At 44.1% G+C, this 27807-nt stretch overlaps 3 protein-coding genes across 6 annotated transcripts in view; 1 reads left to right on the top strand and 2 right to left on the bottom strand.

The window, feature by feature from the left end:
* Positions 1–334, top strand: part of RWDD4 (RWD domain containing 4) — a 36443-nt gene extending 36109 nt beyond the window's left edge. For all 3 annotated transcript variants that reach the window (XR_006013888.1, XM_042014853.1, XM_042014855.1), the window contains one exon: positions 78–334. Coding sequence is in view for 1 of the 3 variants with exons in the window: in XM_042014855.1 (XP_041870789.1) it covers positions 78–101 (24 nt within the window). In the remaining 2 variants the exon portion in view is untranslated. The remainder of the gene's footprint in view (positions 1–77) is intronic.
* Positions 335–6090: 5756 nt separating this feature from the next.
* ING2 (inhibitor of growth family member 2) lies at positions 6091–10817 on the bottom strand. The gene is given in 3 exon segments (XM_042014937.1): positions 6091–7367; positions 10264–10567; positions 10569–10817. Coding segments are annotated over 3 exon segments (1224 nt in total). The 3' UTR covers positions 6091–6696.
* Positions 10818–21036: 10219 nt separating this feature from the next.
* LOC121658256 (CDKN2A interacting protein) lies at positions 21037–25908 on the bottom strand. 2 transcript variants are annotated; one of them, XM_042014927.1, is made up of 3 exons: positions 25646–25908; positions 25419–25549; positions 21037–24684 (listed from the first exon to the last, which is right to left on the bottom strand). In XM_042014927.1, exons 1-3 carry the CDS (start codon positions 25867–25869, stop codon positions 23135–23137), a joined length of 1905 nt encoding a protein of 634 aa, XP_041870861.1. In that variant the 5' UTR covers positions 25870–25908; the 3' UTR covers positions 21037–23134. The 2 variants fall into 2 exon arrangements, with proteins under 2 accessions (XP_041870861.1, XP_041870862.1); XM_042014928.1 differs by having other exon boundaries at positions 25450–25549; positions 25646–25731.
* Between the last annotated feature and the right edge of the window lie 1899 nt (positions 25909–27807).

The following is a 27807-nucleotide window of genomic DNA, read 5'->3' as shown; positions in this document are numbered from 1 at the left end:
CCCATATTTAGTTTTTTCTTACAGACTTTACTACCTATCTATCTGTATTTGAGTATGTTCTTGTTATTTGTTCACAGGATAAAAGCTTGGGATCCATTTGAACATCAGCATACCATTTATCCAGTTTATGAAGAAGTACATTATACTGTGATCATCACACTCCAGCTGCTGGACGAAAAGGCAAAAGCAATCCTACTTGCAGGCATATCAAACTGATTGTAATGGCACTGCTTCTTTCTCATCTTTCTCCAGTAATAGATGGCATGTTAGCGTTAAACATTTTCAGCACAAAATTTCTAAATAGGCAATAATGTAGGAATGCAGTGGGCTGCAACTCTGGTACATTTTTGAATGGAAGCAGTACATATCTGGTACATTATCTAATTTTGATATTATCTTCATTTTATTTGCAAAATGATGGGTGTTTTTTTCCTTTTAAATAGAATATTGAGGACTTGAACTTTGCTATTTGATGAGGTCAAAAAGAGCCTTGGAATAATTCCGTCTGCCCAGCAGCAGCTGACAGGCTAGGGAGTATGCAAACCACCCCCTCTGCCCTGCTTTTTCCCTGCACTGCAGGACAGGATTGAGGATCCTGGTTACCAGTCCCTCCCTGTGTCAGCCACCAGGCTATCCAGGCTATTTTAATGGATCTAATAAAGCATTCCTCAGACAATTAAAGGCATTCTTCAGGGCCTGAAAAACACATAGTCCAAAGAGGATAGGGTCAAAAGTAGTCAAAGAACAAGAAAATGGAACTAAGTAAATAGCAGTACCAGATAGTCTTCATGCAAATAGAAATTTGAGGGCTTGCATTGTTGTTGTTTACCACAGGTTCTGTTTACTCTAGACTTTTAATGTCCATTTATATTCATTCCCACTACTGATAACCTATGCATTGTCAACCTCAAACAACAAGAAAGCAGTATCTCCATACAAGTCTGAGACTCTGCTTCTGTAGCACAACTGGAACACCTGTGGGCAAATGAATTCACAACCTCCATCTATTTCCCTCCCCTCTCCATTAAAAACAAACAAACAAACAAGAAAAAACCAACCAAAACATGCACACAAAACCCCCAAACCAACCAAAAAAACCCCCAAACTGAAAACAGAACATACAAAAAAACCCAAACAAAAACCCAAGAGCAACCAAGCAAACAAAAAACCCCCAAAACCCAAAAAACCCCAACCCAGTACTGTTCCTCCACTGCCAGAAAATGCAGCTATTTTGATAACCTCACATTGTCCCTATCTGGGCTGTTGTCTCCCAGTTGAACCTTGCTGTATTCCTTACTGGAAGGTTACAGTCACAAGTAAATTGCAGTCTTTCCCCCAGAAGTATGAAACAAGTTTACACACCAAAAGCTTGTCAGATTTTTAAATTCATACTGCATATGCATGCAATTTGCCTCCCACAAATATCTCTGCCTCACTGATACCATAAAGGGACAAAATGAAGTTTGGGGTGGCATCTACAAGCCTTCCATTTCCTAGCCTGACTGGTGACCTAAATAAAACTTTTCAGTATTAGGTTTTTCCAAGATGTAATTTATACTATGGCTGTCAGGAGTTAAGATAGTAGTTGCCATGGAGCTTTAATCTTTTTTTAGGCTTTAGTCAAAGGAAGCTGGAAATCAGTATGCTGGGTAGAACCCTGCTCAATAGAATTTTATTCAAATTGGAACAGGATTTAATCCTAATTTTTCTGCTGAACTTTAGAATCAAAGGTTCTAGAATTCATTCTATTTCTGCTCTTTCTCAGGAGATGAAAGTTTCCTTTCCAGATTCTTAAATCACACTACATTCAACCCAAAAAGTACCCAAGTTGGTTCCCCTCTATTCCTTCAACTATAAACTATAACTTTCTTCTAATCTTAATGTGCACAGCTAATCACTGCAGTGAAATTCATTCACCAGTTTTTCCATTTTCAGGGGAGGCATTCTGTAAGTATACAAAAGCAAAGCTTTAGGGAGGATTTTATTTTTCTACGCACCCACTAAGCACTAATCTCTACACTGGAAAACATGCCTTTGAAACAGAAATTACAGTATGAATCTGTGTCTATGCTACTTGTAACTTCCTTGATGTATATTTAAGAAAAAAACCCAGAAGCATACAATGCATGAAGTGCATCTCTGAGAAGTACAAAATTGGCCATGCTATAGACAGTAATGCTCTGCTAGAACACAGCTGCAGCAGAACAGAAATGCAGTTCAGCCTAATACTTGCAGTTAAAACGTTACTGGCTGACTTAAAACTGAACTTGCCTTATACCAGGTAAACAAAAAGAATGCAGACATAGGAGGAAAAATGCAGAATTTGTCAAAATGAGCTTTTAGAACTCTTACCTACCCCAATCAAAAAATTAGGAACTATTCAGATGTAATCTAATCCTGACCTTGAGATTTGGGTTCAAAAGAAAATGACAGCTTTGCTTAATGAAAAATTTCCCAATTGTCACTAAACACAACTGTTTACTGGCCAGCTGTAGTGGAGCTGCATAATCCTCAAGCTGTTCTAAAGACTGCAGAGTAATCAGAAAATTGTCACAGGAGAGAATTTCAAACTTTCAACTCTTTCATGACATGTATTATAAAAGAGGGATGATAATAGTAAAAAAAAAAAAAGACATCCTTCCCCTTCTAGGATATGTAGGTGTGGGACTTGAACACTTGCACATTAACATCTGTTTCTACCACTAACAGCAAAATGTCTTGCCTAACTAGTATTGGACAGAAAAAGTTGTGGGTTTGAGTGAAAGCCCTGCTCATCAACTTCAGAGGATCAAATGCAAAGACCTGTGGTATATTTTTCAGTCTGAGGTACCAGTATCAAAGATTTGCAGAGCTACTGGAGATGAGACCTCTTAATAAAAGAAATATATATGCAGATAAGAGGGAGAAAGAATTCCCAAGCCCTTAACCTGCTGGTGTGGCCAAACAGCTCAGGTTAAGTATGAATTCAGACAAATTGTAGCCATTTCCTTAAAGCTGAAGTTAGAGACTTTTAAATGAAGAGTCTTCAAAGTTAGGAAATGCCATCTTCTTTATAAAGGCCCACCTCAACTCCAAAGGGATATCCAAAACAAAATCCTTAGATAAAATCAGGGAAGAAAGGGGCATCCCTTACATCCATTCTGTACCAGTTTCAAGACCTGTCAGTATCACATTACCATTTCTGGATGTGTAGATTAGTTAAAGCTTGGCAGGGAAATACAGTTAAAACTGGTTTAAATACAGAAGTATTATCATTGTGCTGCATATATCAAGATGGCCTTACAATATAGATGGAAAGTATTAAATTATTTACTTTGCTTTCAAAACAGTATGCTTTCTATTATGTGTGTATTTGTGTTTAGCTTTAAAGCTTGGTTTGATTAAATTATTTCATCAAAATTAATAAAAGCAGCCACAGGACAGTGATCAAGAAACATTCTTGCTCCAATATTTTAAATAGCTTATGGGGACCTTTTGCTGCTGATGAACTCGCATTACTTCAAAACTGAAAGGCAAAAAGAAAGAACTTAGAAGTGCACCATTTTTCAAAAGCTACAAGAAAACAAGATGTAACTAGGCTGAATTAGAATGCAGCATCTCAAAAGAGAAAGCAGTTAATTGTGTAGTCACATAGACTTCCATCAAATTCCGAAGTGTGTGTTGCCCAGATTTTTTTTTTTTGCAAGAAGATAAGACTTACTTCATGACACTCAATACATATCTTGAAGGTGAACTGATTAAACAGTATTTATTTTTTCATTCTGATTTCACTAGTGAGGTTCATCCCTGAAAGAAAAGTAACTCAACATTAAGAAGCTATATAAGAATTCTCTACTTACCCTTCTGATTTCATACATAAGATTGCATCTTATGTGCAACTTCAGCAATAACCATTGATCTTCTATGGGAACGGATAGAAACTCACAAAATTTAGGTTTGGTTAAAAAAAGTGGTGAAAGGCTAAATACCAGATAACATCAGATCTTTTCTCACGTATATCTTAACAACAAATTAGCTAGAGCATTTAAAAGAAATAATTGTAGAAGCACCCAGTATACTTGAGGCATGCTGCTAATCTGCAATATAAACGGAACTATTTCTGGTTTTGAGCAATTTCATGTATTAAGCCAAGCAAGTGCCATTTCTCTGATACTCTCTTCACTGGAAGCCTTGAGAATTCCTATTCACTACTAGAAGGGCCATTAGCATGAAAGAAAGCATCCCTGCATTACAGATATTTATCTGGACCACTTTCAAAATCTAAAATTTCCTTTCTGTAACACCCCAACATACACGTCCTACTTCAGCAATTATTTCAGATGAACAATTATATAAGGCTCCCAGCTTTCCTCTCTGCATTGAAAAAAAGTATTCTTGATTTATCCAGTACAAATTCAAGCAATAGTCTTCCACATAAATCATTATAAACTAATAAAACATTAATAGCTACAATTTCACTTGTACTTTGTTCTGCAACTTCAGTGCTTACTTAAGCAATGCTTGTTTTTCAATACTAGGGAGCATGTCCATTTTAGGTAAACATTAGATGTTCATATAATACTCAGCCCAAGGCTTCCAATCATTCTTCCCAAGAAGGAAATTTGAGAATCTTTAAGCCATAACAAATAAAAAAAAGGAGTAAAATGTTCAGAAGACAACTTACTTACTGCCACTTATCTCCAATAGCTGGTCTGATCATGCTCCATCAAAAGCCATGATCCAGCCCCTCAAGACTATTTTTGCAACCTGAGATCAGCCAGTAGGCCTAGAAAGCAAGGTAGGGATAAGGTTTACCCTCTCTCCTACCCTACTGATGGTCACAGCCCTTACAGGAGTTTCCTGCAGGAGCCGTTTACTTACTGTGGTACAGGTCTCCCCAGTGGGGCGCTACTCCACTTCATAAACCTACAATTTCAGAGCAAAAATTCAACCCCCTGCCTTTACACTCTCCTAGCACACGTTAGCCACTTGCAAATGCTCAACCCTGCTAAGGAATCAGATCCTACCTGAGGAAACAGGCTTGGTATGTTACTTACCTTGTAATACCGAGCATCCTGAGCATTGATTTGTGCCATCTGTCTGACAGCACCGAGGCTTTGTGCCCCGCACGGCACATTCCACCCTCCAGCCCCAGCCAGCACGGCCCTCTAGTGGAGATGCAGGAAGGAGTTCTGATGCATTCATCCGTCTCAGCTTGTTGTTGCCCATCTGCCTGCCTTCTGGGCTGCTCTCAGCACAACCGCTTTCCAACCAGGCTTGGACAGAGGTGGTGTCACTTCTCCCTTTGTACTGTCAAGGAAAACCTTAACAGCAAGGGACAGAGACCTACAGGGATTTCTGAGCACTTGCAGCCCACCTACAGGTAAGCCCCACACCCAGCCCCGCAGAGCTGCTGCCTGCCTTGCCACAACTCCAGTCTCAAGAGCACTGTTGAGCAGGAACCCCAAGAGTGAGCTTTGGTACTCCACTCACTTCTCCATTAGCATCCCCCATTGCAAAGGAGCAGCAACAGCTGTTTTCATCTTTTTTTCACCTCCTTTAAGGCATAGGGGTGAGGAAGCTCACTTTTAACTACCACCCAAGTAGTGTTTAGATACTACCAGCATACTTCAGGACAACACGCTTACATAGCCTGTCAGAAACCTGCTGGGATTTGTCAACTGGCTCTGTGCCATGCATGCTTATGTTTTGTTTTATTATCTATCAAACTTTTACTGAAAGCTTTTGCCTTCAGGCTTTTTAGATAGTTGCCCAAGTCCAAGAACTGTGTGCTGTGCCTAAACACAGATTTGGCCACATGCATGCACAAATACTACCTAAGGAAGGGCAAAGTTCACATCCCAGAGAATACCGGTCATGTTTCAGCTTCTACAGATCAATTATAATGAAGATTCCATCACATTTCCAGTTTCTGTTCCCTGAAATGTTAATATCCTGTCCTCTCAAGGGATCCTTCTACCACTTCAAGGCTTATAGAGAGATCATGTTAAATGATAAAGACCATAACAGGATGCTTGACAAAACCTATTAGGAATATCAAAAATTGAGCAGACACCTTAATTATATCATACCCAAAAATTGACTCCCAAGTACAGTCACAAAGACAAGAGTTTAATGTTGGCAAAAAAAAAAAAAAGTTTAAGTTAGTGGTATTTTCTTCCTTGCAATAACATACTGGTCATATGAAAGTCACTGAAGAGGTCTGCTTATAGCGCGGAAGACTTTTACAGTTACAACCGAATTCAAAACCCCTAACTCCAAATGTGCGATGTTAACACAAAAACTGAAAACATATAACCTGGGATAAGGAACAACTCAGTTGTTAAGATGCTAGCAGATATGTGAGGCCTTTCAACCCCTTTTACCATAACATGAGAAGTTCTTCAGTATCTTTCCCACCACCATCATTTCAGGATTCACAAGGTTCTTTAAAATACTAATGGGGTTAAGTTGAAACCAAGCGCCATCTGCTTGTAATGTCTTCTGTGAAAGGTCTGAAGCCACCCTGTTTCTATTATTTGGTTATTCAGTGCAGAAAGTTAAAGATCACAGAAGGTATAACAGCTTTTAATACTCCATTCATATTATAGATTAAAAATTATTGCATAGTCTTATACATTTCCTAAAACAATGTTCTCTGGAAATGAAACATTTTAATATAAAAGGAGCAACTCTTTAAAACATGAATTGTTTTCACTACCTCGATCTCCTATCCTTTTTTGATTTGTCAGTACATTTGTCCATTGTTTTCTCATTGTCTCCTCTGCACTTGGGGCAATACCATTTCCCCTTTGGTTTGTACGTGAGTCCAACACAGGAAAAGTGGAACCACTCAATAGGGCACTGTTCATTGTCACATCCTATCATTTCACCATAAGACACTTGGTTGCATAAGCAGTAAGTTGGTTCATTGGGATCAATTGCAAATTCTACAGGTGAAACCTCTCTCTCCTGCTTGGCTTTGGAGCGTTTTTTCTTCTTGGAAGATTTTGACCTTTTCTCTTTAGGTGGCTGATCATCGCAGTCGTCAATACCATTTGCTATGTGGCACAGATCGCGGCTTTCGCTGGTTCGCTGGCGACGAGGTCTACGGGAGGATCTCTCTGGCTGGCAGGACTCCATCTTGGCCTTTTCTAGAGGCTTTTCATTCTCAGACAGATCTTGAAAACACTGAGAGTGTGTTTCCATTTGACGGGCTCTATTCTCCACCAGTTCTAGCATCTGAGTAACTATTTGAATTTTTTCATCTCCAAGTTCCTGACTGTTGATTAATGCACGCTGAAGATGCTGCTGCAAGCGTTTCTTCTGAACAGGATCATTTTCTGACTTGTATTTTTCATAGACATCATCTATTTCTTTTAATGCTTCTATAAAATGAAGATAATAGTAAAAATAATTACACAAGATGGAACATGCTCAAGAAAACACAAATTTATTTCTAAATGATGAGAAATAGTACAAATCTTAATTATAGTATACCTTAGTGGGTTACATTGAATATATCATTCTAGTTGCATGTGGTCATCAAATCGGTATTTAAGGTCACAATCTGTTGCAAGAAAAAATTCTCAAGTTCTGAGAAAGAACAAGCTTATTTTAGCCATTGGAAAAAGAAAGGATAACACAAGAAAGAGTATAGTTGTTGAGACATGGATAATCCAGATGCTCCTTCCATCTGAAACAGGAGGAGTTTCTCCTAAGAGTCCTTACCACAATAATTCCAAAACCCTGGCTGACAAACCAAAGCAATAACTTATTTTATCACACAAAGAATCCTGAAACTCATAGAATTGTCATATATCATGATATATGATACTCCAGAATTAGTTTATCCAGGTCCTCTCCCTTCCCCTCTTATTCATCTCAAGGTTTGGCATTACATTTTCAAGTAGACATAGTTATAAAAGGAGTATGACAACTGAACTTACATAATAGCAAATTTACAATCAGAATGAAAATCAACTTACACCCCTCAAAATGCTTTCCCTATTACCAAAACAAATTACAGCAAGCTGCATTTTAAATCACAGCTGAACTTTTCAGAATAGGTGACCTTCTCTTTAGTGCATCATAGGATATTTTTAAGCAACTAGTAAATGAGTGGCTCACATTTTGACTTCCAAGCTTTCCCTCTTCCAAGTCATGCAAAATAACTGCATGAGCTGCTGTGAATTTTTAGTTAAATTTAGTTCTAGAAGCAAGCTTAATGAACCTGAATATGAGATCAATAAATGTCTTATACATCAGTCTTAGTCTGTACTCTGCTGTTCTATATTGCTGGATTTTAAAATAGTATTTTCCAAGCCAAATGTTACATTAGATCTATACATAAAGGACAGAGAAACTCCAAACAGGGAAGGAAATAATTAGAAGAACTGACAGTGAAACTTGATGCAGTGTTAGGTACAGTATTGGTTCACTCACTTTCATTTTAAAAGAATTTGTCTGCACTGCTGTGAAATGATTCAAGCTTGTTATCTCAACATCATTCCTAGTGATTTTTTTCCTGTTGACATCTTGGAACAGTAGCTTAAGCATGAACAGCTGCTTTTTACTATAAATTCTGATACCTGTATGACAACAAGAGCCAACTGCATTTTGTTCTGTTCCAGACTTCCTCTAAGGTACGATAAAAATCACTACTCTGCCTGTCCAGTAATTCAACCTGTATTTTCTCAATATCAGCATGGAGGCAGGAGTATAGGTACAGTTATACAGATTTCCTATATTGGGAATGCCCTACCCAGAACCACTCACAAACAATAGCTGTTTGCTTGTTCATACTGTGTCAGAGAACAACATTCGTCCTACATGGGTTATTGACTGGATGCAGCCTGTGAAGATATGCTGAAATTTACATGGAACAACACCCACTAAAGAGAGCAAAGAGATGGCCTGACAGAGATGGATGTTTAATTAACAGCTCTGAAACCTCTGTTAAAAAAAAACAAAAAACACAAAAACCAACAAACAAACAAAAAACTCCAACCCAAACCAGGGCCAAATGTTCACTACAGATAATCTGAATAAGTTTGGTGGACCTAATAAAAGGTAAAACGATTTGTTTTCTAAGCACAAGAGTGACTTTTTCCCTCCTCCACAGACCATCACTACTTTTTAAATTAGATTAAATAATATGGCATTGCTTTTACATTCTCAGACTTGGGTCTAAAATATTTGTATCCCATTTTTAGGATTTTGAAGATTTTTTTTTTTTTTTAACAGTTGAAGGCTTTGGTTAAAACTAGCAACAAACTTCTTCTATAGCCAAGTATTGTATTAGTAGCTGGATGAATACATAGAGGAGGTATAATCTAAATAAAATATTTAATCTATTAAAGGCTGAGGAGTGCTGGCTAGTCACCATGGATCAGGAGGTAAAGAGTCTGCTAGGCAGTCCAGCCTTCACTAGGAATTCAAAATGCTGCAGGCAAGTCTATGCCCTTTAAACTTTAAAATCCCAGGAAACTTACAAAAGCCTGTTCTTATGTATCTTCTCGGGTAATTAGAAAGATAATTGAAAGAATTCCTTCACAACAGCTGACTCCTGAGACGGCCCTTCAACGTCTAAGAGGCCTTGACGGTCCCCATGGTCCCCTCCTGTCCACGCCAAAGGAGGGAGATGCGGCTCCAGTGCCGACTCCACGGGATCAAATTCCTGCCTCATGGCAGGGGCCGGCCGGCAGCTGCCGGGCACTGATGTGCTCCGCAAACTCCGCGGGGTGCAAGGTCTTTAATAGGCACTGAACTCGCCTTCCGAAGGAGCCGTGCCTCTGGATGAGGTTTAGGGCAACTTCCCGCTCCACAGCCCCTCTCCACGACCCAAGGGAACGCTGCTGGCGCTTTATGCATCCCCACCCCCACCGCGCGGTCTACCGTGGGACGGCCGCCGGGCTCCGCCGGGACGCCGCCCCCCCCGGCCCCACACGGCGGGAGGAGCTGCTGGGAGGCCGATCCTCGCGGCGCCACCGCCGGTTCGGGCAGCGCGGCTGCCCGGCGGGGCGGAGCGGGAGCGGCCCCACACGGCGGAGCCGGGGCCTAGCGCCGGGCAGCGCGGCCCCGCCGGCCCCGGGGCGGGGCGGCCTTCCCCGGGACCGACCAGACGCCGGGAGCCCCGCGCCCCCGCAGGCTCAGCCCCCCGGGGCCCCAGCAGGGTTTTACCCCGGCCCCGGCTCCTCCGCGCCGGGCGCATGTGCGGCGGGTTGGAGGCCGTCCCCTATCCCCTTCTTTCCCCGCCGCCCGGTGCCCCGCGGCGGCGCCCACCTTGGCACTGCGTGTCCATCTCCCGCAGCAGCGAGGCGTTGCGCTGGATGTCCAGCGGCAGCGACTCCACGCACTCCAGGTAGTCTTGCACGTAGAGCGAGAGCAGCCGGGCCCGCTCCCCGCCCGGCGCCGCCGGCCCCGCCACCAGCTGTGGCCCCGCCAGCATCATCCCCCCGCGCCAGCAGCACATCCGCCGCTGCCGCCGCGCCGCCCGCACCGGGCGCGGGGTCCCTGCGGCGGCCCCGCTCCCTTCTCCTTCTTCTCCTCCTCCTGCCGCCGCCCCTTTGCCCTCCGGCGGCCGCACCGCGGGGGACGGTGAGCGCTTGCCGGGCCGGGCCGGGCCAGGCCAGGCCGGACGGGTACGGCCGCCCCTCCGCGGGGTCCCGCGGGTCGCGCACCCCTTCCCGCGGTGCCGCCGCCGGAGCAAAACCCCCGCTCGGCGCCCCCGCCCCTGCCGGAAGTGCGCATGCGCGAGGCCCTGCCCTTATAAGGCGCGGCCGGCGGCGCTGCCAGGGGTTCGCATTCTCCCGCCTTCCCCTGGCGCGCACTCCCATTGGCTGCCGCGCGGCGGGGGGCGGGACCGTGCGGGGGGGCGGAGTCTCCCTTAAAGGCGCCCTGCGCCTCCGCCGCTTCCGCGCCCGGGCGGAGCCGTGACCCGCGCGGGGATCCCCGCGGCGCGGGGGCTCCTCCCGCCCAGGGGCCCCGACCACCCCCGCCGGTGGCAGCTCGGACTGCTCCTGCCCACAGTAAGAGCTACCTGATTTATCTTTAAAGAAGAGCAACGATGATTCGGGATGAGCTATTACTTAGGGAAGCTGAGTGACATTTTATCCTGAGGAATCATTTCAAGAGTATTTTAAATCACGTACCAAAGAACTTTGGCCTTTTAAAAGCCACTCGCCTACCAGCAAATCTCCAAAATTTCACAGAGTGTCCTGTCTTTCCCATGCCCGTTGTAGAATTTGTGTCAAATGTTGGCCACAACAATTATAGTAGGAAACAAAAGTTGAAATTTACTTTTTGGCTATACACTTTTTAGCTATATAATTGTTCCTACTGGAAGAATTATTTAAAGTGGAGAGAACTATTAAAATGTCAAGATTTCATCTCCACTTCTCTTTGAGACATTTTTCAGGTCTTTACAATATGAATAATAATTGGCAAGCATCCGGAAAAGAAAATTAATTTTGTCGAGTCTTGAAACACCCTGAGGAGACCTGTATATTTTGCACTGTTTCATTTATATTTTAGGCATCTGAAAAAAAATCCAGAGAAAATGCATATGGTAAATGTAGCAAAAAAAAAAAAAAATCAGAGATGATTGAATTCAAGAATAAAATTGAAAAGAAGAAATAAATTCAAATCTCCAACCCCCCTTCTGTCTTACATTCCTACCTCTAGTTAAGTAGCCAGCACTAAAAGAGTACCCATACTAATCCTGTAAATACCATTTCAGGATGGCATGATCTAGAGTAGTGGTTAAGCAGCAGCACAAGTTGCACAGAGAAGTTGTATAATCTCCATCCTTGGATATTTTTTGAGCCTACCTGGACGAAGCCTGACACAACCTGATCTGGCTGTGAAGCTGGCTCTGCTTTGGTGGCTTCCCATCCAAACTCTTTTTTTCCTGTGATTCTGTCTCTACGTGGTCTGCGCCAAACAGCTCCATGGCTAGTCCTACAGGAAAATTAGTGTCTCACATGATGGCAGCTTGCAAGTATTATTTTCTTAAGACTGTAGTTCACAGAACTATTTAAACATTCCTAACTTCCAAGTCACGTGGCCACTGAGCAGATGTTCTGCAGGGATTTTCATCTGTCTGTGTCTAAGCTGTTGAGTAATTGTAGCTGCAGTTAGTCAGCTTCGCCCAAGGCAGCAAGGTGTTGGCAAGTTCATGAAAATCAATGAAAACAAAGTTGTAGGCAGTACTTTCAAAACATCCTTCACTACACTGGTGTCACTCTGGCCAAAAAAACAGGAAGTCTGTAATTCTGTGTGTTCATGTTCTTAAGAGCGCACCTTAATCTTAAAATGAACAGTTTTAATTTACAGTGTAACACCTGTAAAATCGGCTGCTTTTTTCTGTGCACTGTTACAGCTCAGGTTAATGAAGCCCCAGAACATTTTTCGCTACTTGTCTCATTTTTGCACAAATAGATTTAGAAAGTGGCAATAACCTGGTTACCTTGGCTTCCATTGGCAGTAACTCACTGAAACTTTATTGTGTAGCATTCATTGCTGTCACTTCTGAGGAACCGAAGATTGAATTTTTTGATATAATATTAACAGATAACACTAACTGTACAGGCAAAAAGCACAACCTGTATACCAGTGAAAAGGACCTGGATTAATATAATTGATAGAATATTCTTGAGAAAGATGTGGAGGGGCTGTGTCTCTGCTTATAGTAAGTTTGAATGGGTGAAACATTCTGCCATGTCATGAAGAAGCAAAGCTAAGAAATAAGAGATTCCCCTGCAGAGCAGAAAAAAATAAAGCAAAAATGTTCATTCAAAATTATCGTGTTATTTAAAATTAAATGTTAAATACAATTAAATATTAATTTAAATGCAACATTTTGGCATAACTTTTTTTTCTCACAAGAAACTCTGCATGCACTGTCAGTAAAAACATAGCCAAGAAAATAATTCATAACATTTGTTACAGGTGGTTTCTGTGCTAAAATCTTGCTGTTTGTCGCTATGGGGGAAACAGTATCTAAGCTACAGCAGAGAACAGCTAATGATTTCTGAATTTAAGTGTTGTCTACTGCTTTCAAACACTAAAATAAAGATATAAATTTTGAGTAACCTTAAGAATGCAGCAGTGGCATTGGACCAGATTTCCCTAGGAAAAAGAAGTCTTAGCTTGCTGCATGTTTGAAACCTCAGGGGAAAGGAAAGCAGGAAGAGCAGACCAAATTAATTCTCTGCTTTGCTCAGGCCTCAAAATGGCCAGGAGCAAGCACAGGAGAATTTTGGTGTATTGGACTTAACTTTGCAGGTTGATAGATAGCTCTGAGACCCAGCTGTGTCCCTTCTTTCACTGTCTGTATGTGAGAATAATCTGGAGATAGGAAGAGGCATGGTAGAAGCAAAACCTTTCTATTTGTAAAGATGGACAGGCAGAATGATCATACATTTTCACCAACCCTCTCCGCTAAGTGGAAAATTGTCAGCTTGAGGTTGGCATACACAGGGATGTGATATTAGGGTGTATTGCATCAAACCTATCTCAGTAGATGTCCTCCAAAGATAAGTTATACAGAGAGGTTCTACCAGTTTATTTAGATTTATTTATATATCTCTAAATTAACCCCAGTTTTCATGGAGAATAGACCCCACAGTCTTTGTTTCTTTATAATTTCCCAGTATAGTTTTTAAAAGCCCAGATCAGAGTATTCCCCTTCTGTTTGTGAAAGATGATTTCATTATATTACACATTTCACTATGATAAAAATATTTCCAGAGATTTAATCCAAATCTTATTTTCCCCAATTGAAGTTTTGCCTCTCATCTTTCATAATACTGATTTTACATCCTCAGATCACAGATGATTCCTGTCCTGTTTCACATAATAATACACAAGTTGGTTAGGGGGTTTTTGGTTTTGGTTTTGGTTTGGTTTGGGTTTTTGCGTTGGTTTTGTTTTGTTTGATTTGTTTTGGGTTTGCTTGGTTTGGTTTGGGTTTTTTGTTTGGTTGGTTTTGCTTGGTTTTTGTTTTCGGGTTTTTTTTTTCCTTGCTTTCCATCGATAACCCAGGAAGTGTTTCAGGCTGTGGATAAAGAAAAGCAGTCTTATTGATAAGTCCATAGGGGGCTGTAATTGTGAAAGACCTTCTTAGGTCCATCAAAGGATGATAACAGGGTGCTTCTTTTAAGCAAAAGAACTGATTTTTGATTCTATATATTTCTTGTCAGAAATGCTTCTCTGGCCTCCATGGGATGAAAAGGATGAAAAATTATCCAAGATACCACAAAAATAAACAGATTAAAAAAAGAATGAGTACAAGCCAGATGGGATTTTTAAAGAGTCAGCTGAAGGAAGCTCTAGGCCATAGCTGACTTTTGCTATATTCTGGGAAGGAACTGTCCTCGCCAGAGCTACAGGGATACTAGTGTGTTTGACCAGGTAAGCTATTCTCAAAAGCTTCTCTAACATCAGGTCATCCAAAGAAGATACTTCCCTGTAATGCCAGACACTGATTTTGGTTTTCCTTAAATATTAGGCTTGATTTCCCTGGTGGAATACAGATCATATGAACAGAACTATTACTATTTTTCTCTTTCATTTACACAAGTGTAGAATACCTAAAAGTAAGAAATGGGCTGACATGAGATCATTTCAATAAGATGATACACTAAACAGTAGATTTCCTGAAAATACTGGCATGTGCTTTTTTCCCTGTTAGCTTCATCTTCAACTGTACCAAAGAGCTTTCCAGTACCAAATAACAAATATCCTGCACTTACCAGGAGATGTATGTTCTTTCTCATCCACAACATCTAGTCTGTTTTCTGCCAATATGCTATAAAAGGAAATCTCCTCCGGAACCCAACTTGGTAACCAGTTGACTTCTATTAACGGGAAGAGGGCAGTCACAATATCCTGCTCAATTTTTTCTTCAAGCAGATAGGTTCTGTTTATTTCACCATGAGCAGAGTGAAAAATGGAGTAAAAAGTGCAGACTAAGTTTACTCTGTGCTTTTTTTTGTAATAACTATTTATTTATTTTTTATAATTCTTCACATTCAGTTTCCATACTTGAATGCCATGGCAAAAAGTGTTTTGAGAAATTGGTAGGCCCAAGGCAGCACATGATAAGAAATTCACTTATATATGACTTCATTGCTTTCATCAGAGCATACTGACACATTATCACTTTGTTTTGAGTAGAACTACACTGCTCCTTTTAGAGGCTATCAGCTCTGTTTGGAATACCCTCTGGAAAGCAGCAGGAGCTGGACAACACCAGCTTCTCACAGGTGTTATGGAACATCCTTGGCTGGCATATGAACTGCAGCTCCTTAGAGGAGGGGGACGCTGCAGATCAGCTGAGAGGCAGCATCTGGCCACTGCAATGATAGCACCACGTGGATCATTTCCTGTCATTTACAACATGGATCTGTCCACTTGTGTCTGAAGTAACACTTCGTGTCTCTCTCTCCAGGAAACAGTAACTCTTCTTCCTCACCTACTGTTATAAAGCAGAAATGATCAGTGGATATGGTTTCCAGCTCTAGAACCAATCACCATTAGAAAAACCTTGGAAAGCGTGCAGATGATGTTCAGGGAGACCAAGTTAGAAATGGTAACAAGATAATCTTAATGCAAAGATAGGAACCATCTTTCTTGTCTTACCTCAGCCCTGAAACCTGATCCTCTTTCATTCTAGTAAATGGAAGCATCCACAGGAATTTAAGGGAAAAGAACCAAGACCCTTTTGCCCACAATAAAGAAAGGATTTTTTGTGTATTCTTGCCTGAGCAACATATTGACATAGATGCTGCATTTCTGTGATTTTGTTGCTCAGCACAGGTCATGTGAAAAACACATTCTTACTTCTTCCTTTTGTGAGGAACAAACATACACAAGTGCACCTTTGTAATCAAGACTATGAAATGAGGGCAGGCAGTGCACCTGTGGAAAATTTCAGTAGGTGATGGTTTAAGACATTCATAATACTCTCCCATAGGCGGATGTTAATTTTTCTTTCCAGCTGAGGGAAAAAAGGTGGGAGTCACCCAGCTAAATCTGTCGAATGAGAGAGAATCTTAGTATAAATAGGTCTTGCTCTAAAAATGTCTCCATTGACTGTAAGGGGCACCCAGGTCTCTTGTCACAGATGTCAGTTAAATGAATTCCACTCTGTATGTGAAAATGGGGTAATTATATGCCTATGATTACCATTTATGAATTTCAGAGTTTCCCTGAAAACTTGGACAGAGTTTTGGCATACGTCATTAAAACTCTGCAACAAGCAGGAGGAAGCCTCATTTTATTTCCCTCCTAGTGTGGATTTTTTTTTTCTCCTTTGGAATCTGCTTACCCAAACCTAGTAAAAATGATTAATTTCTGGTGCAACTGAAAGGTCACCACAAATAGCACCACAGGGTAATTTCATATCTTCAAAATAACCCAGTAGCACCAAATCACCCACACTATGGGTTTTCTAATGGTGCTGCTGCTATGCAAATTTTTCAGTCCCATCACTTACTCCAAGTTGCCAAAAAGTAGTATTATCCTTTACTACTAGGATATGACCAATGTACAGGGGTTTTTTTCCCAAGAATGGACAGAGTTTACATTTGCTTTATCATTCAGTTGTAACTGTGAGAAAAATTAATGGTTAAACAAGATGAGTAGATTCCTGCCTCTCAAACACCCTCTTCCCCAAAATAATAAAGAGAAATATAGCATTTACTCCGAACTAAAGGAGGCTTTAGGCTGGAAGGCTGTTGTCAAAATATAGGCAGCGCGACTGAACATAGAACTTAACTGCAGTTAAAATCACAGAATAACAGAATAGGTAAGGCTGGAAGGGACCACAGTGAGTCATCTGGTCCAACCTCCCTGCTCAGCCTGGGTCCCCCAGAGCACATTGCACAGGTTCAGACAGCTTTTGAACCTCTCCAGAGATGGAGACTCCACAACTTCTCTGGGCAATCTGTTCCAGTGCTTGGTTACCTGCACAGTAAAGAAGTTCTTCCTCGCATTCAGGTGGAACTTCCTATTTATCAATTTCTGCATGTTGCCTTTTGTCCTACTTCTTGGTATCACCTAGAAGAGCCTGGCTACATTCTCTTGACACCCTTCCTTTGGATACTTATAGACATTGATAAGATCCTCTCTCAGCTGTCTCCCCTCCAGGCTAAACACCAGAGGACTTGGAATGTAAAATGTAAAACATCAGAGGATTTAGTAAATCCATTGGTTAGATCAGTTCTCTTACTAGTGACAAAATATCTTTTGCCTAATGTGATTCATCTCTGACATTCATATTTAAGAGAAGTCATTTTGCAGCCCACTTGGGCCCAACAATTAATGTTACTTGACCAGCAGTGGCAATGAAAACTTTAAAGGGCTGCAGGCTCAGATGCTGGAGCTGAACAATGCTTTTTTAGTTGCAGGAATGTTACTACAGGAGGAAAATACATAGCCAGTAACCACTGTAACTCAATCTTCCATTACCTTAGGAACAGGTAGTGGTGCTCAGAAATTCTCATGCACCATTTTCATAATTAGCCTACAACATATTTGAAACTGTTACCAGGTATCAACATAAAACCTGTTTTCCTAAATGCTTGTCTGTGAGTGAGTGTTAAGTAATCACAGACTAAAAATTGATGCTTCCTGACAGCAGATTTATTGACAGCATTTTCTTAAAAATGCTTAACCTACCTAATGGCAGTACCTTTGCTGTGGCAGTGGCAACTAACAGAACCATCTAGAAGGCACACACACAGACACAAGTTAATTGTTGTTACCTGAACAAAGAGCATGGCATATTATACATTACGCAAAAACATTGCAAAAATGAACATCTACTTGAAAGAAAAACTTAAAAAATACATATATACATACATATATATAAAAATACATATACATATGCTTTTATTTCCTCTGTATTTTGCAACTTACAAGCTGGGGGACAGATTTGCCTAGTGAAAGAGAGAGACAGCATCAAAATTCTTTCAATGTGTGCTTTTTCCCCTCAGTCTCTGGACCACTAGACCATGTCATGTCAGCTTAATTTAACTTATGGGCAAGAGAAATTTGATGTTTGACATATTCTCTCCTACTAACAAATCTGAAGACCAACTTTTACCATAAAATACAAATGAGACCATTTTGTTCACACATGCACAGAACCAGTTCAAATCATTACGGTGCTATATTTTAGGGCCTAAAAAGAAAAACAAGGACACATCAGACACTGCACGAACTTCAGCTTGTCTCCACAAGTTTGACTGTGGTCTTCAGCCTGTACAGAAGGTGCTCCATAGAGCTTTAGATATATCCTTGTAGTAGAAGAAACTGGGACACTGAGATTTCATCACAGTTTCTCACCCAAAAAAACAACACTTCATAGAGCTGTGCCCTAGTTTAGTTGTTTCTTTGGGGATGGGTTCTTCAATAGTGTTTTAATTTGAAATCTCTCTTTTCCCACATATGTATAGGTGATCACATGCAGGATCATGGGAAAAAAGAAAGACACTTAAGTAGTTCAAGTGGCTAAGACAGCAACCAGAATAACAGCTCAAGCCAGGTGGTTTCTGAGCCCCGTGCGCACCCTTTCAGGGCTCTCATGTGAGGCAGTCAGAGCTGCCACCACCAGTTCTGCAGAGGTGGTCTCTGCTCCGCACACTGGGCTCCTCTGTGTGGGCTCTGACATGGCTGGAAGGAGGTCATCATGAAGATACTGCTGGAAGAGGAACAGCAGGTGTTGGAAACTAAGAGGCTTTGCAAATGGTACTGTGCCTGCATATAGGCCACACGCCTGAGGCTCAACCAAAGAGAGAGAGGCACCATTTAGCAGACCTGGGCTCACCACAGGAACTTCATAAATACCAGGACAGAATGAACTGGAAGGAACCATTGTCTCTGGGCCACTTGGGAGCTTTTAGGGTAAGTAACAAAGGTAATTTGGGTAAGGTAATAAACCCTTTATTTTGGGTCTGGGTGCCCGAATTTTATGTCATTTTGGGGATATCTGTCAGTGCTCTTCTGTCATGTTTCATACCCAGAAATGCCAGTAGGGCAGCAGAGGGCTTTATTCCACAGTCGAGCATGGTGGTGTGCTATTTGCTTGACATATTAGAGGCAAGAGTGGCACTGCCTATGAAATTAATTCAGTTTATCAGCGGGGCAGCAGCATCTTGCATAGTACCTGGGAGTTGCATGAGAGCCTAACCAAAGTGGGCAAGTAACACTGGTGGCACGCACTGGCCTTCTCTGCAGAGAAGGTGGAGCAGGGATCCCGGGGCTAGGCGCGCCCTGCACAGCACAGCCTGTGCAGTGGCTGTTGTGCTGGAAGAGTGTGGTGTGTACTCGGTGCTGTGTCAGCCTTTGTGCCGACGCTCAGATACCCACCGAACCTGCTGGTGCAAGTGGTGCAAGTGCCCGCGGCAGAGTACTTCCTTCTGGCCTCTTGCTACTTCCTGGAGCAGGGAAGGACGGAAAGCCTTTTCAGGAAGGTTAAGTGCTCCCCCCGGAGTGCCTCCCCAGTTGAATGTGCTCAGGTTGGACGATAGGAGGAGTTTCTCCACAGAAAGGATTGACAAGCATTGGAACAGGCTGCCCAGGGAGGTGGTGGAGTCACCGTCCCTGGAGGTGTTTAAGGTTAAAGACTGGACGTGGCACTCAGTGCCGTAGTCTGGTTGACAAGACGGTGTTCGGTCAAAGGTTGGACTCGATGATCTCAAAGGTCTTTTCCAGCCTAAATTATTCACACCAGCGGGTGTGAGCGGCAGCGGGGCGCGGGGCCGCTTGTCCTGCAGCGGCGTGTCGCCCTACACGCGCTTTGCTGTGCCCGCCCCGGGCTGTGCTGCACCGGCAAGGCACCATCCAGCCGTGAGCTGTCCCGTGGGACGCGCCGCTGGGGAGCCCCACCCGGCAAAATGGGATGGCCTGAGAGTGAGCCCCGTTCTGTTGGCGCGCCTGGCGCGCTACCTGCGTGTCTGTGGCCGTGACGAGAGCCCGCCCCGCGCTCACCCGCTCGGCCCGCGGGCGTCTCGGCGGAGGATAGCGTGAGGCGGCGGCGGCGGGCGGGGGCGCGGTAGCGCCCGGCACTCTCTGCCGGCGGTCCGGGGACTTTCCCCTAGGCGGGCGCGGCGCCCATGAGGAACGGGCGTCCTCCGTGCGTGGCCTAGCGAGCAGGTCTTCAGAACATCCCGGCATGCTATGCTAGCCGATGACGCTTTATAAACCCCGGCAGATAGGACAACCTCGCGGGCACGGCGAGTACGTCTGGCTCGGGCGTTTCCCTCCCTGCTGGTCTCCGCAGGCGATGCACAGCGGGCAGGCGGCCTGGCTGCCCCCTGAGGGGCGCCAGGGCCCCGGGCGGCCGCGGAAGGCTGCCGCAAAGGGACGAAGCAGCCCCGGGAAGACGCTATGCAAATAGCGCGCCTCGGCCCCGCCCCGAGCCGGGCGGGCGCGCCAGCCCCGCCTTGTGGCCACCGCTGCGGCCGCCCCGGTGATACCGCCCCAGCGCCCGCGGGCCGTGACAGGGCGCGGCGGGCCACACACCCCGCACGGGTGCGCACCTGGGAGCTGCCAACAGCAGCCAGCCGGCAGCCGTCCGCAAGGGCCCTGCGGTACGTGTTTAGGCTGTGCTAGCTGTCCCCCGAGGAAACGGGAGTCACTCCTGATGACTGTGATTTCCTGTACTTTCGTAGAAAAAACAGAGTCAGTTTTTCTTTCGGTTGGTTGGTTTGCTTCGCCCCCCTGAGACAACTCTGCACACCTATAGTGTAAGTGCAGGTGTTCTCGCTGGCCCTCGTCAGCAGGGTCTGACAGTTAAAGACCAGCATCCCAGTCGCTAGAGACCAAGACAGTACCTGGAGGGGAGACCCAGAGGTTTTAGAACTGACAGGATTACACAGTTCCTGCAACAGCCAGTTCTTCGCACTTCTTTCTTCCTCTAGGGCTAATGAAATGTTAATAAATTCTCACTCAAATACTTGAATAGTGCTTATTCACTTGTATGTTAGAATCCACGTGTTGAGTTGCTTTCTATGCAGAATGTGAAAAATAACACGCTTCAACTTTCAGTTTCTATTAAGAGTAGCTACAGACTTGTTCTTTAATGATTCACAACCAAACATCAAAGAGAAATAACATTGAAAATTTTTAAAAAAGTAATCCTAAGTCAGGTCTTTTAAAAAAGGCATCTAGCACCTCAGCCTTTTAACACAGTTGCCCTAACAGCCCCTTGAGGTCAGTGAATACTGAGAGCTTTGCGTTACAGACGAAAAACACAGGTTTGCACATTACAACACATGCTGCAATTCTGAACCAGAGATCTGGAGATGACCAAACTAACAGCAGAGAAAGCTGTACTACAGAGGGCACAGGATGCAACTCCTACCCCCACACAGTCCTTCCATATGTCTACCTGAACAGGGTAAGGACTTGAAAACAGATCTCACACTTCCCATCATGAATACCACAGCTCCTAAGCACAGCACGAAGCTTGCCCTGTGCTAGAAGCAGACACCAATTCTTGCACTAAGATGCAATTTAGCACATTGCATTCCGAACGCCGGGTGGTGCTCCAGGAACGCCAGGGGGAACTCCTGAGAAATCTAACTAGGGCAAAGGGCGACGGAGGGCACAAAAGCACAGGGGTCAGGTGGAGCAAGTTCTCAACCAGCCATCGGGAAGTGCGAGTGCCTTGCAGGCTTCTGGTGCTATGGACTGGACAGCCACTGTTCAAAAGCACGCAGGGTACAGCGTGAACACCACTGTAGTTTAGTCCCCAAAATTACAAAAGAACTTGAAGTGGACGTATGTACTACTGAGATCCCTGAAATTCCTATTCATTCCTGTAGGACTTGATCAATGGATCTATCAGTCAAGAGTAAGGATGCCACTTAATGATGCTAACTACTGTAATAGGACAAGATTAATTCAAAATAGCACTGAAGACATCATGTTTTTACAATTACATGTCATTATCCAATATACCAAAACATGCAGTTTGTGCAGGTATTTCAGCAACATTGAAAATAAAAGATAATCTCCCACTTTCTTTGCCTCAAACTATTCTGTACAGGGAGTAAAAATGTAGCAAAGGAAGGGCTTGATTAGAATGAATGCTTTACAATACACTCACTGTCTCCGACAGGAGCATTTTCGTTTTGCTTATCTTGGTGTTACGAAAGTAGAAATTGATATTCTATAGGTCCCCTCTATCAGTTTTACAGTATTTCAGCTACACATCTAAAGAAACCAACTCATCCTTGTGGGATTACACCTTGAAGCCACTCAAAGTAAAGCTTTACTGAAGGTGTTGCAATGTTATTGAAATGGCTGGAACATTTAGTAGCCAAAAGCAAAGTAGTATAAAAGCTTATCACAGAGGTTTTATTGTTTTAGTAGCAGTCAAAATATACTTAGTATAGAAATCCATGTTCATTTGGAAAAAAAAAACCAAACACCAAACAAAACTGTAAATGATACTTCACCATATAAATTAAATCTGCTTACAGTTTTGGTGGCCAAAATAGCTGTGACTTGACTGCTAACTGCTAATTTGCCAATGTGATATTAAACGGGCTCTAACCTGATAGTATAATGTTAAATGGGATCACGATGCCACTTATATTGCAAGTGTTACGAAAACATCCCATAAAAATAGTCAACCAACTACTTTCTCTCCTAGTATGAGCAACAGTGAACATTATGAGCAACAAGCCTGAAACAGATAATTCAACTTTTTGATTGAAATTTTTAAACAACTTTCAATTATTCAAGTATTATGGTCCCTATGTACACACTTCTACGAGCCTAGAAAAGATATGGTAGACAATTGAGCACACTATCATCAAACTGTAAGAATTACAAAAATGTCAGGTTTTAAACAGCAAATTGTACCTTAATAGTTTAATTAAAAATAGAAGAGTTAGGTAGACTATTTTGCAAATACAACAGCACACTAGTGTGCTGCATATTAAGGCAATACCTTTAAATGCGTACTTGTCATCTCTAACAAGTTTTATACAATTGCTACCAAGTGAAAGAACTATCATTGTCTTGCAAAACTGAGAAAGAAATACAAAATACCTGGAAGCCTACATTTTCAAAGTACAAAATTAACTTTCAGTCCTTGTGTTGAAATACTATACACAGTACAAACAGTGATTCTCCCCTACAAGATCTCACGAGGATTTCTTAAAGCTGGAGGCAAATTTGAAGGTTTTGACTCTTCATCCAGAAGCACCAAATCTTCAATTTCACTACCTTTGTATTTTCTTTTACATATCTTCACAATAACTTTCTTCTTGAGGAATAATTTCAAAGCTTCTCTCGAAGCCACTGCTTTGGCATTTTCCATACTTTTACCACAGCCAGTACCCAAGTAGACAGACTTGCACCTCAGTTCACAAACTATATTTTCTAGAGAGCTTTTATTTTGAGGCAAGTCTGCAAGTTCCTTCAGGGGAACAAAAGCAACATCTAATGTAGCTTTTACAGACTGAATAGATGAATTTAGAAGTTCTGCATGATTTACGTTAGGACTGAAGCCTCCAACAGCAACCAGTTTCCAGGCTACAGCTTTGTAGAGTCTGTTGAAAAAAGGTTGTCTCTCCTTTGCATCTTCGCTGGTTAGCGGTTTGCACAAAGCCTTCGCCGGGCTTTCGCCGGCCTGTGAGCCACTCTTGGAGGCCAGCAGGGAAGCACCTGCCTGAGCTCCACCCCGGGAGGGCCCTTGCTGAGCTCCACTCCGAGCAGCCAGCAGCGAAGCAGCCACCTGAGCGCTGCTCTTGGAAGCGAGCAGTGAGGATCCCGGCTGCGCGCCACTCCGAGCGGCCAGCAACGAAGCAGCCACCTCCGCACTGCTCTTAGAGGCCAGGAGCGGGGAGCCCACCTTAGCAGTGCCCTTGGAGGCCAGCAGCAGCGAGGTGCCCACCTGAGTACCACTCTTGGGGGCCAGAAGCAGTGAGCTGCTCACCTGAGCACCGCTCTTGGATACTGATGCTGGGGCACTCACTTGTGTTTTGGAAGACAGCAACGCAGCACTTGCTTGGGGGGTGCTCTTCGTGGCTGGTGGCACTGCTGGCACCTGTGGGGTGCTCTTGGTGGTCAGTGGCACTGCTGCTGCCACCACTGCTGCCTGTGGGGTGCTCTTGGCAGCTGGTGGCACTGCTGCTGCTGCCACCTGTGGGGTGCTCTTGGTGATTGCTGGCACTGCTGCTGCCTGTGGGGTGCTCTTGGAGGTTGATGGCACTGCCGCTGCTACCACTGCTGCCTGCGGGGTGCTCTTGGCAGCTGGTGGCAGTGCTGCCACCACCACATCTGGCTGAGGGGTGCTTTCAGCAGCCACTGGTGCTACACTTTCTGTAGTCTTCTTTTCAGGTGATGGCACATTTTCACACTTGCTTTCCTTAGGTGGGCTTGAGCAAGGCTTCTTTCCTGGCTCCTTTTCAGATGAAGGTGGCTTTTGCTCAGCAGTACTTTCAGCATTAGCAGGCTTTCCTTCTGTTTCTATGTCTGAGACTATGACCATTTCTTGATCTGAACTGCAAGTTGACTGGGAGCTTTCTGGATCTTTGCTAGTACCTTTTTCCTGCTTTTTGGGCAATGTGCTCTCTGTTTCCTTCACTCCTTCTGCCTTGGTTGTTTTCACATCCTTTCCAGCATCCTTAGAGTCTCTGCTTTTCTCAACAGCTTGTCTCTTGCAGGGCTGCTCTATCCCTTCTGCAAAACAGGTAAAATATGTGATCCTCTTTGATTTCTGCACTATGAAATATCCATGTAGAGAGAAATAATCTAAAACCTAGCAATAATCTCTGTGAACTTAAAGGGTATATATTAGCAATACACCTTGAACTGTCATTTCAAGTATTAACCTACTATTTCAGAATTTTGGATTTTTTGGACAAAATCCTGAAAATACTCATGCGAGATTTCAGTTGTTGGTTTGGGACCCATAGGCAAGTATGTATTTCTGTTCTTGAAGTCCAAACCAAAACTGGCCAATACACATTAAATGGGCTATCTGACCTAAAAATAACAGAAGTGTATTTTGTCTACTAGTATCACAAAACAACTTTAAAACATCAGTCTGAGAATTTCTTTAAGAAACTCAGTTTCTTACACAGCAGCAATGTCTGACTGGCAACAAAGGCAAAGTAACAAGAACATATTTAAGCTGGAGTACAGCAGCCCACATCACAACGCACAAGTATTAAAGTGTACCAGATGTAGAAATTCAAAACAATAGCTCTACATTACCAAAGGACTATGTACGCATTATGCCCATTTTAGAGACATTTTATTAGAAAAAGAATAGCACAGAGAGAGGAAACAATTAACGGGAGTTTTAAAAGTAAATTATTTCGACTACTTTCTAACCCCGAGGCAAACCAAGAACATTCAGAAACAAGCATTTTCTAGACTCCTATGTATTGTCACAGCTATGATCTGCTAACCATTGCTACTTGATATGCCTCTTTTCTTCACCTTGGCAACCAGTTCGTCTCTCGTGGTGCGGACAGGCGCGTTGGTCACTTGGATGCCTTCGGCCATGTCCAGCGCCTTTTCCATGACCTGCGGCGGGTACCTGGAGCGGCGACAAGAGGAAAGGAGGGAAGGGGCCTCGTCAGACGGTCGCGCCGCGCCGTCCCCCCCGAGCCCCGGCGGGTCCCTCTGAACTCACCGGCATCCCAAGAAGACGTGGTTGGCCCACACCATGGAGAGGGACACCAGGCGCTGCAGCTGGGCGCTGCCCGCCGCCGGCAGCTCCCCCACATTGCGCAGCAGAAACTCCCGGCGGTACCGCCAGTGGTGCTCGGGCTCGCAGGCCCCGCGCAGCGTCTCCGCCCAGGCCGCCTCTTCCGCTGTCCGCCCCAGGGGCTCGGCCGCCGCCGCCTTGCCCGCCATCGCTGCCGCTGCCGCTGCCGCTGCCGCTGCCGCCGCCGCCGCCGCGGAAACACCCGCCCCGCTCCTTCCGCCGGGCGCCCTGTGAGCTCACATCCGCCGGGGCGGGGCGGGGCCGGCTGGGGCGGGGCGGGGAGCGGAGGGAGCGCCTCAGGCCTTGGCGCCGGCGCGGAACGGGCTGTGCCGCGTCCCGCCCGCGCATCTCTGGGTGCCGGGGGAAAAGAGGTGCTCTGGGCGCGGCTGCCGGCCCTGTATTCTGACTGCTGAAAGCGTGAGCAGAAGTTCTGCTTTACAGGTTGATTTTTCCAGGCTTGCTGAGGTCGGAGTTCACGGGGGATCAGTTGGTGTTTTACCACAGAATCACAGAATCAGTTACGCTGGAAAAGTCCTCTGAAATCATGGACTCCAACCTCTGACTGAACACCACGTTGTCAGGTAGACCATGGCACTAAGTGCCATGTCCAGTCTTCCTTTAAACACCTCCAGGGATGGTGACCACCACCTCCCTGAGCAGCCTGTTCCAATGCTGGGCAACCTTTTCTGTGAAGACAGTCCTCCTAATGTCCAACCTGAATCTCCCCCGGTGCAGCTTAAGACTTTAAGTCCTTTAATCCTGTCGCTCGTTGCCTGGGAGAAGAGGCCGATCCCCGCCTGGCTACAAGCTCCTTTCAGGTATCGGTAGAGGGCAATGAGGTCTCCCCTGAGCCTTCGGTTCTCTAGGCTAAACAACCCAGCTCCCTCAGCCACTCCTGGTAACAATTGTGCTCCAGACCTCTTGCCAGCTTCGTTTCGCTTCTGTGGCCTTGCTCCATCACTTCAGTGTCCTTCCTGAATTAGGGGCCCAGAACTGGACACAGCAGTCAAGGTGTGGCCTCACCAGTGCCGAGTACAGAGGGACAATCCTTTCCCTATTCCTGCTGGCTGCCCTATTTCTGATCCAGGCCAGGATGCCACTAGTCTTCTTGGCCACCTGGGCACACTGTTGGCTCATGTGTGGCTGGCTCATGTTTAACCAGCACCCCCAGATCCTCTTCCACTGGTGAAAGGAAAAGGACCTTCAGGTCCTCTCCCCCTCTCCTCCTCAGTGTTGTCCACAAAATCGGATTTGTTACCTGGTGTGCAACAGGACAATAACTACATACTCGAGAGAGAGACATTGATTATTTATTTCACAGTTGCACAAGCCTGGGTGCTCAGTGGTTTTCCACAAATCAAGTACGCTGCTCCGGAATTTCTGTGCCATTATTGCTACATAGAAGTTTGGAGTTAGTTACTTTCCAAGGGCAGCCCCCGTGTTATGATTGGTTAGCCATCTGCATACAAATTATGTAACCCCAGCTAACTTCTATCCAATGCTCAGGGGAGGGGTCTTCACCCGGGCAGGGGTATTTTGACCAATAGACACAATTTTTAATATATGTAGTTCAGGTATAGGATACATGGACCTTGAGTACTTGCCAAGTTAGCAGTGTATACGCAGACATACATCAACATCTTGATTTGTTGCGTTCTTAAAGCCTGTTAATTCCTGGATGTCCTTGTTCCACTGATTAGGTCTCCTTTCTTGATGATTAGGCTTGCACCAAAGAATATCCTGACTTAAAATAATCTTGACATATTCCACGTTTTACAACATTGGCATGTGACAGGAAGGATGACAAGAAGGTAGTCGCAAGGACATGGGTGGTTGTGGCATTTTGGAGGAAGCATTAAGTGAGGACTGCTGGCTACAAAGGGTTCAGCTAATTGCTCTTGCAGCTCTGTAAGCTGTCTTTAGTTTGCAAAATATTACTCCAGAATTTGATTCAAAACCATTTGAACAATTCTCTGTGAAAAAGTAATAAGCCTGCTGTGAAAATGTCACAAGCTTCAGTCTGCCAAGATGGTGCTTGCAGAATCAGTGCAAAAGAGGAAAGAATTTTGAATTCTGAAGGGCTGTCC

This window comes from Corvus kubaryi, unplaced genomic scaffold, assembly GCF_017639235.1.
Source record: "Corvus kubaryi isolate FWS band 111438036 unplaced genomic scaffold, C.kubaryi_AGA036_p1.0 split3-131, whole genome shotgun sequence".
NCBI lineage: Eukaryota > Metazoa > Chordata > Aves > Passeriformes > Corvidae > Corvus > Corvus kubaryi.
This window is presented reverse-complemented; position numbering and strand designations above follow the sequence as displayed.

Coding starts and splice junctions, on each gene's coding strand:
- LOC121658256 (XM_042014927.1), bottom strand. CDS start 25,869: ATGGCGGGCAAGGCGGCGGCGGCCGAGCCCCTGGGGCGGACAGCGGAA. Junction 25,550..25,645: donor CACGTCTTCTTGGGATGCCG/GTGAGTTCAGAG, acceptor TCGCCGCTCCAG/GTACCCGCCGCAGGTCATGG. Junction 24,685..25,418: donor AGGCATATCAAGTAGCAATG/GTTAGCAGATCA, acceptor CCTGTTTTGCAG/AAGGGATAGAGCAGCCCTGC.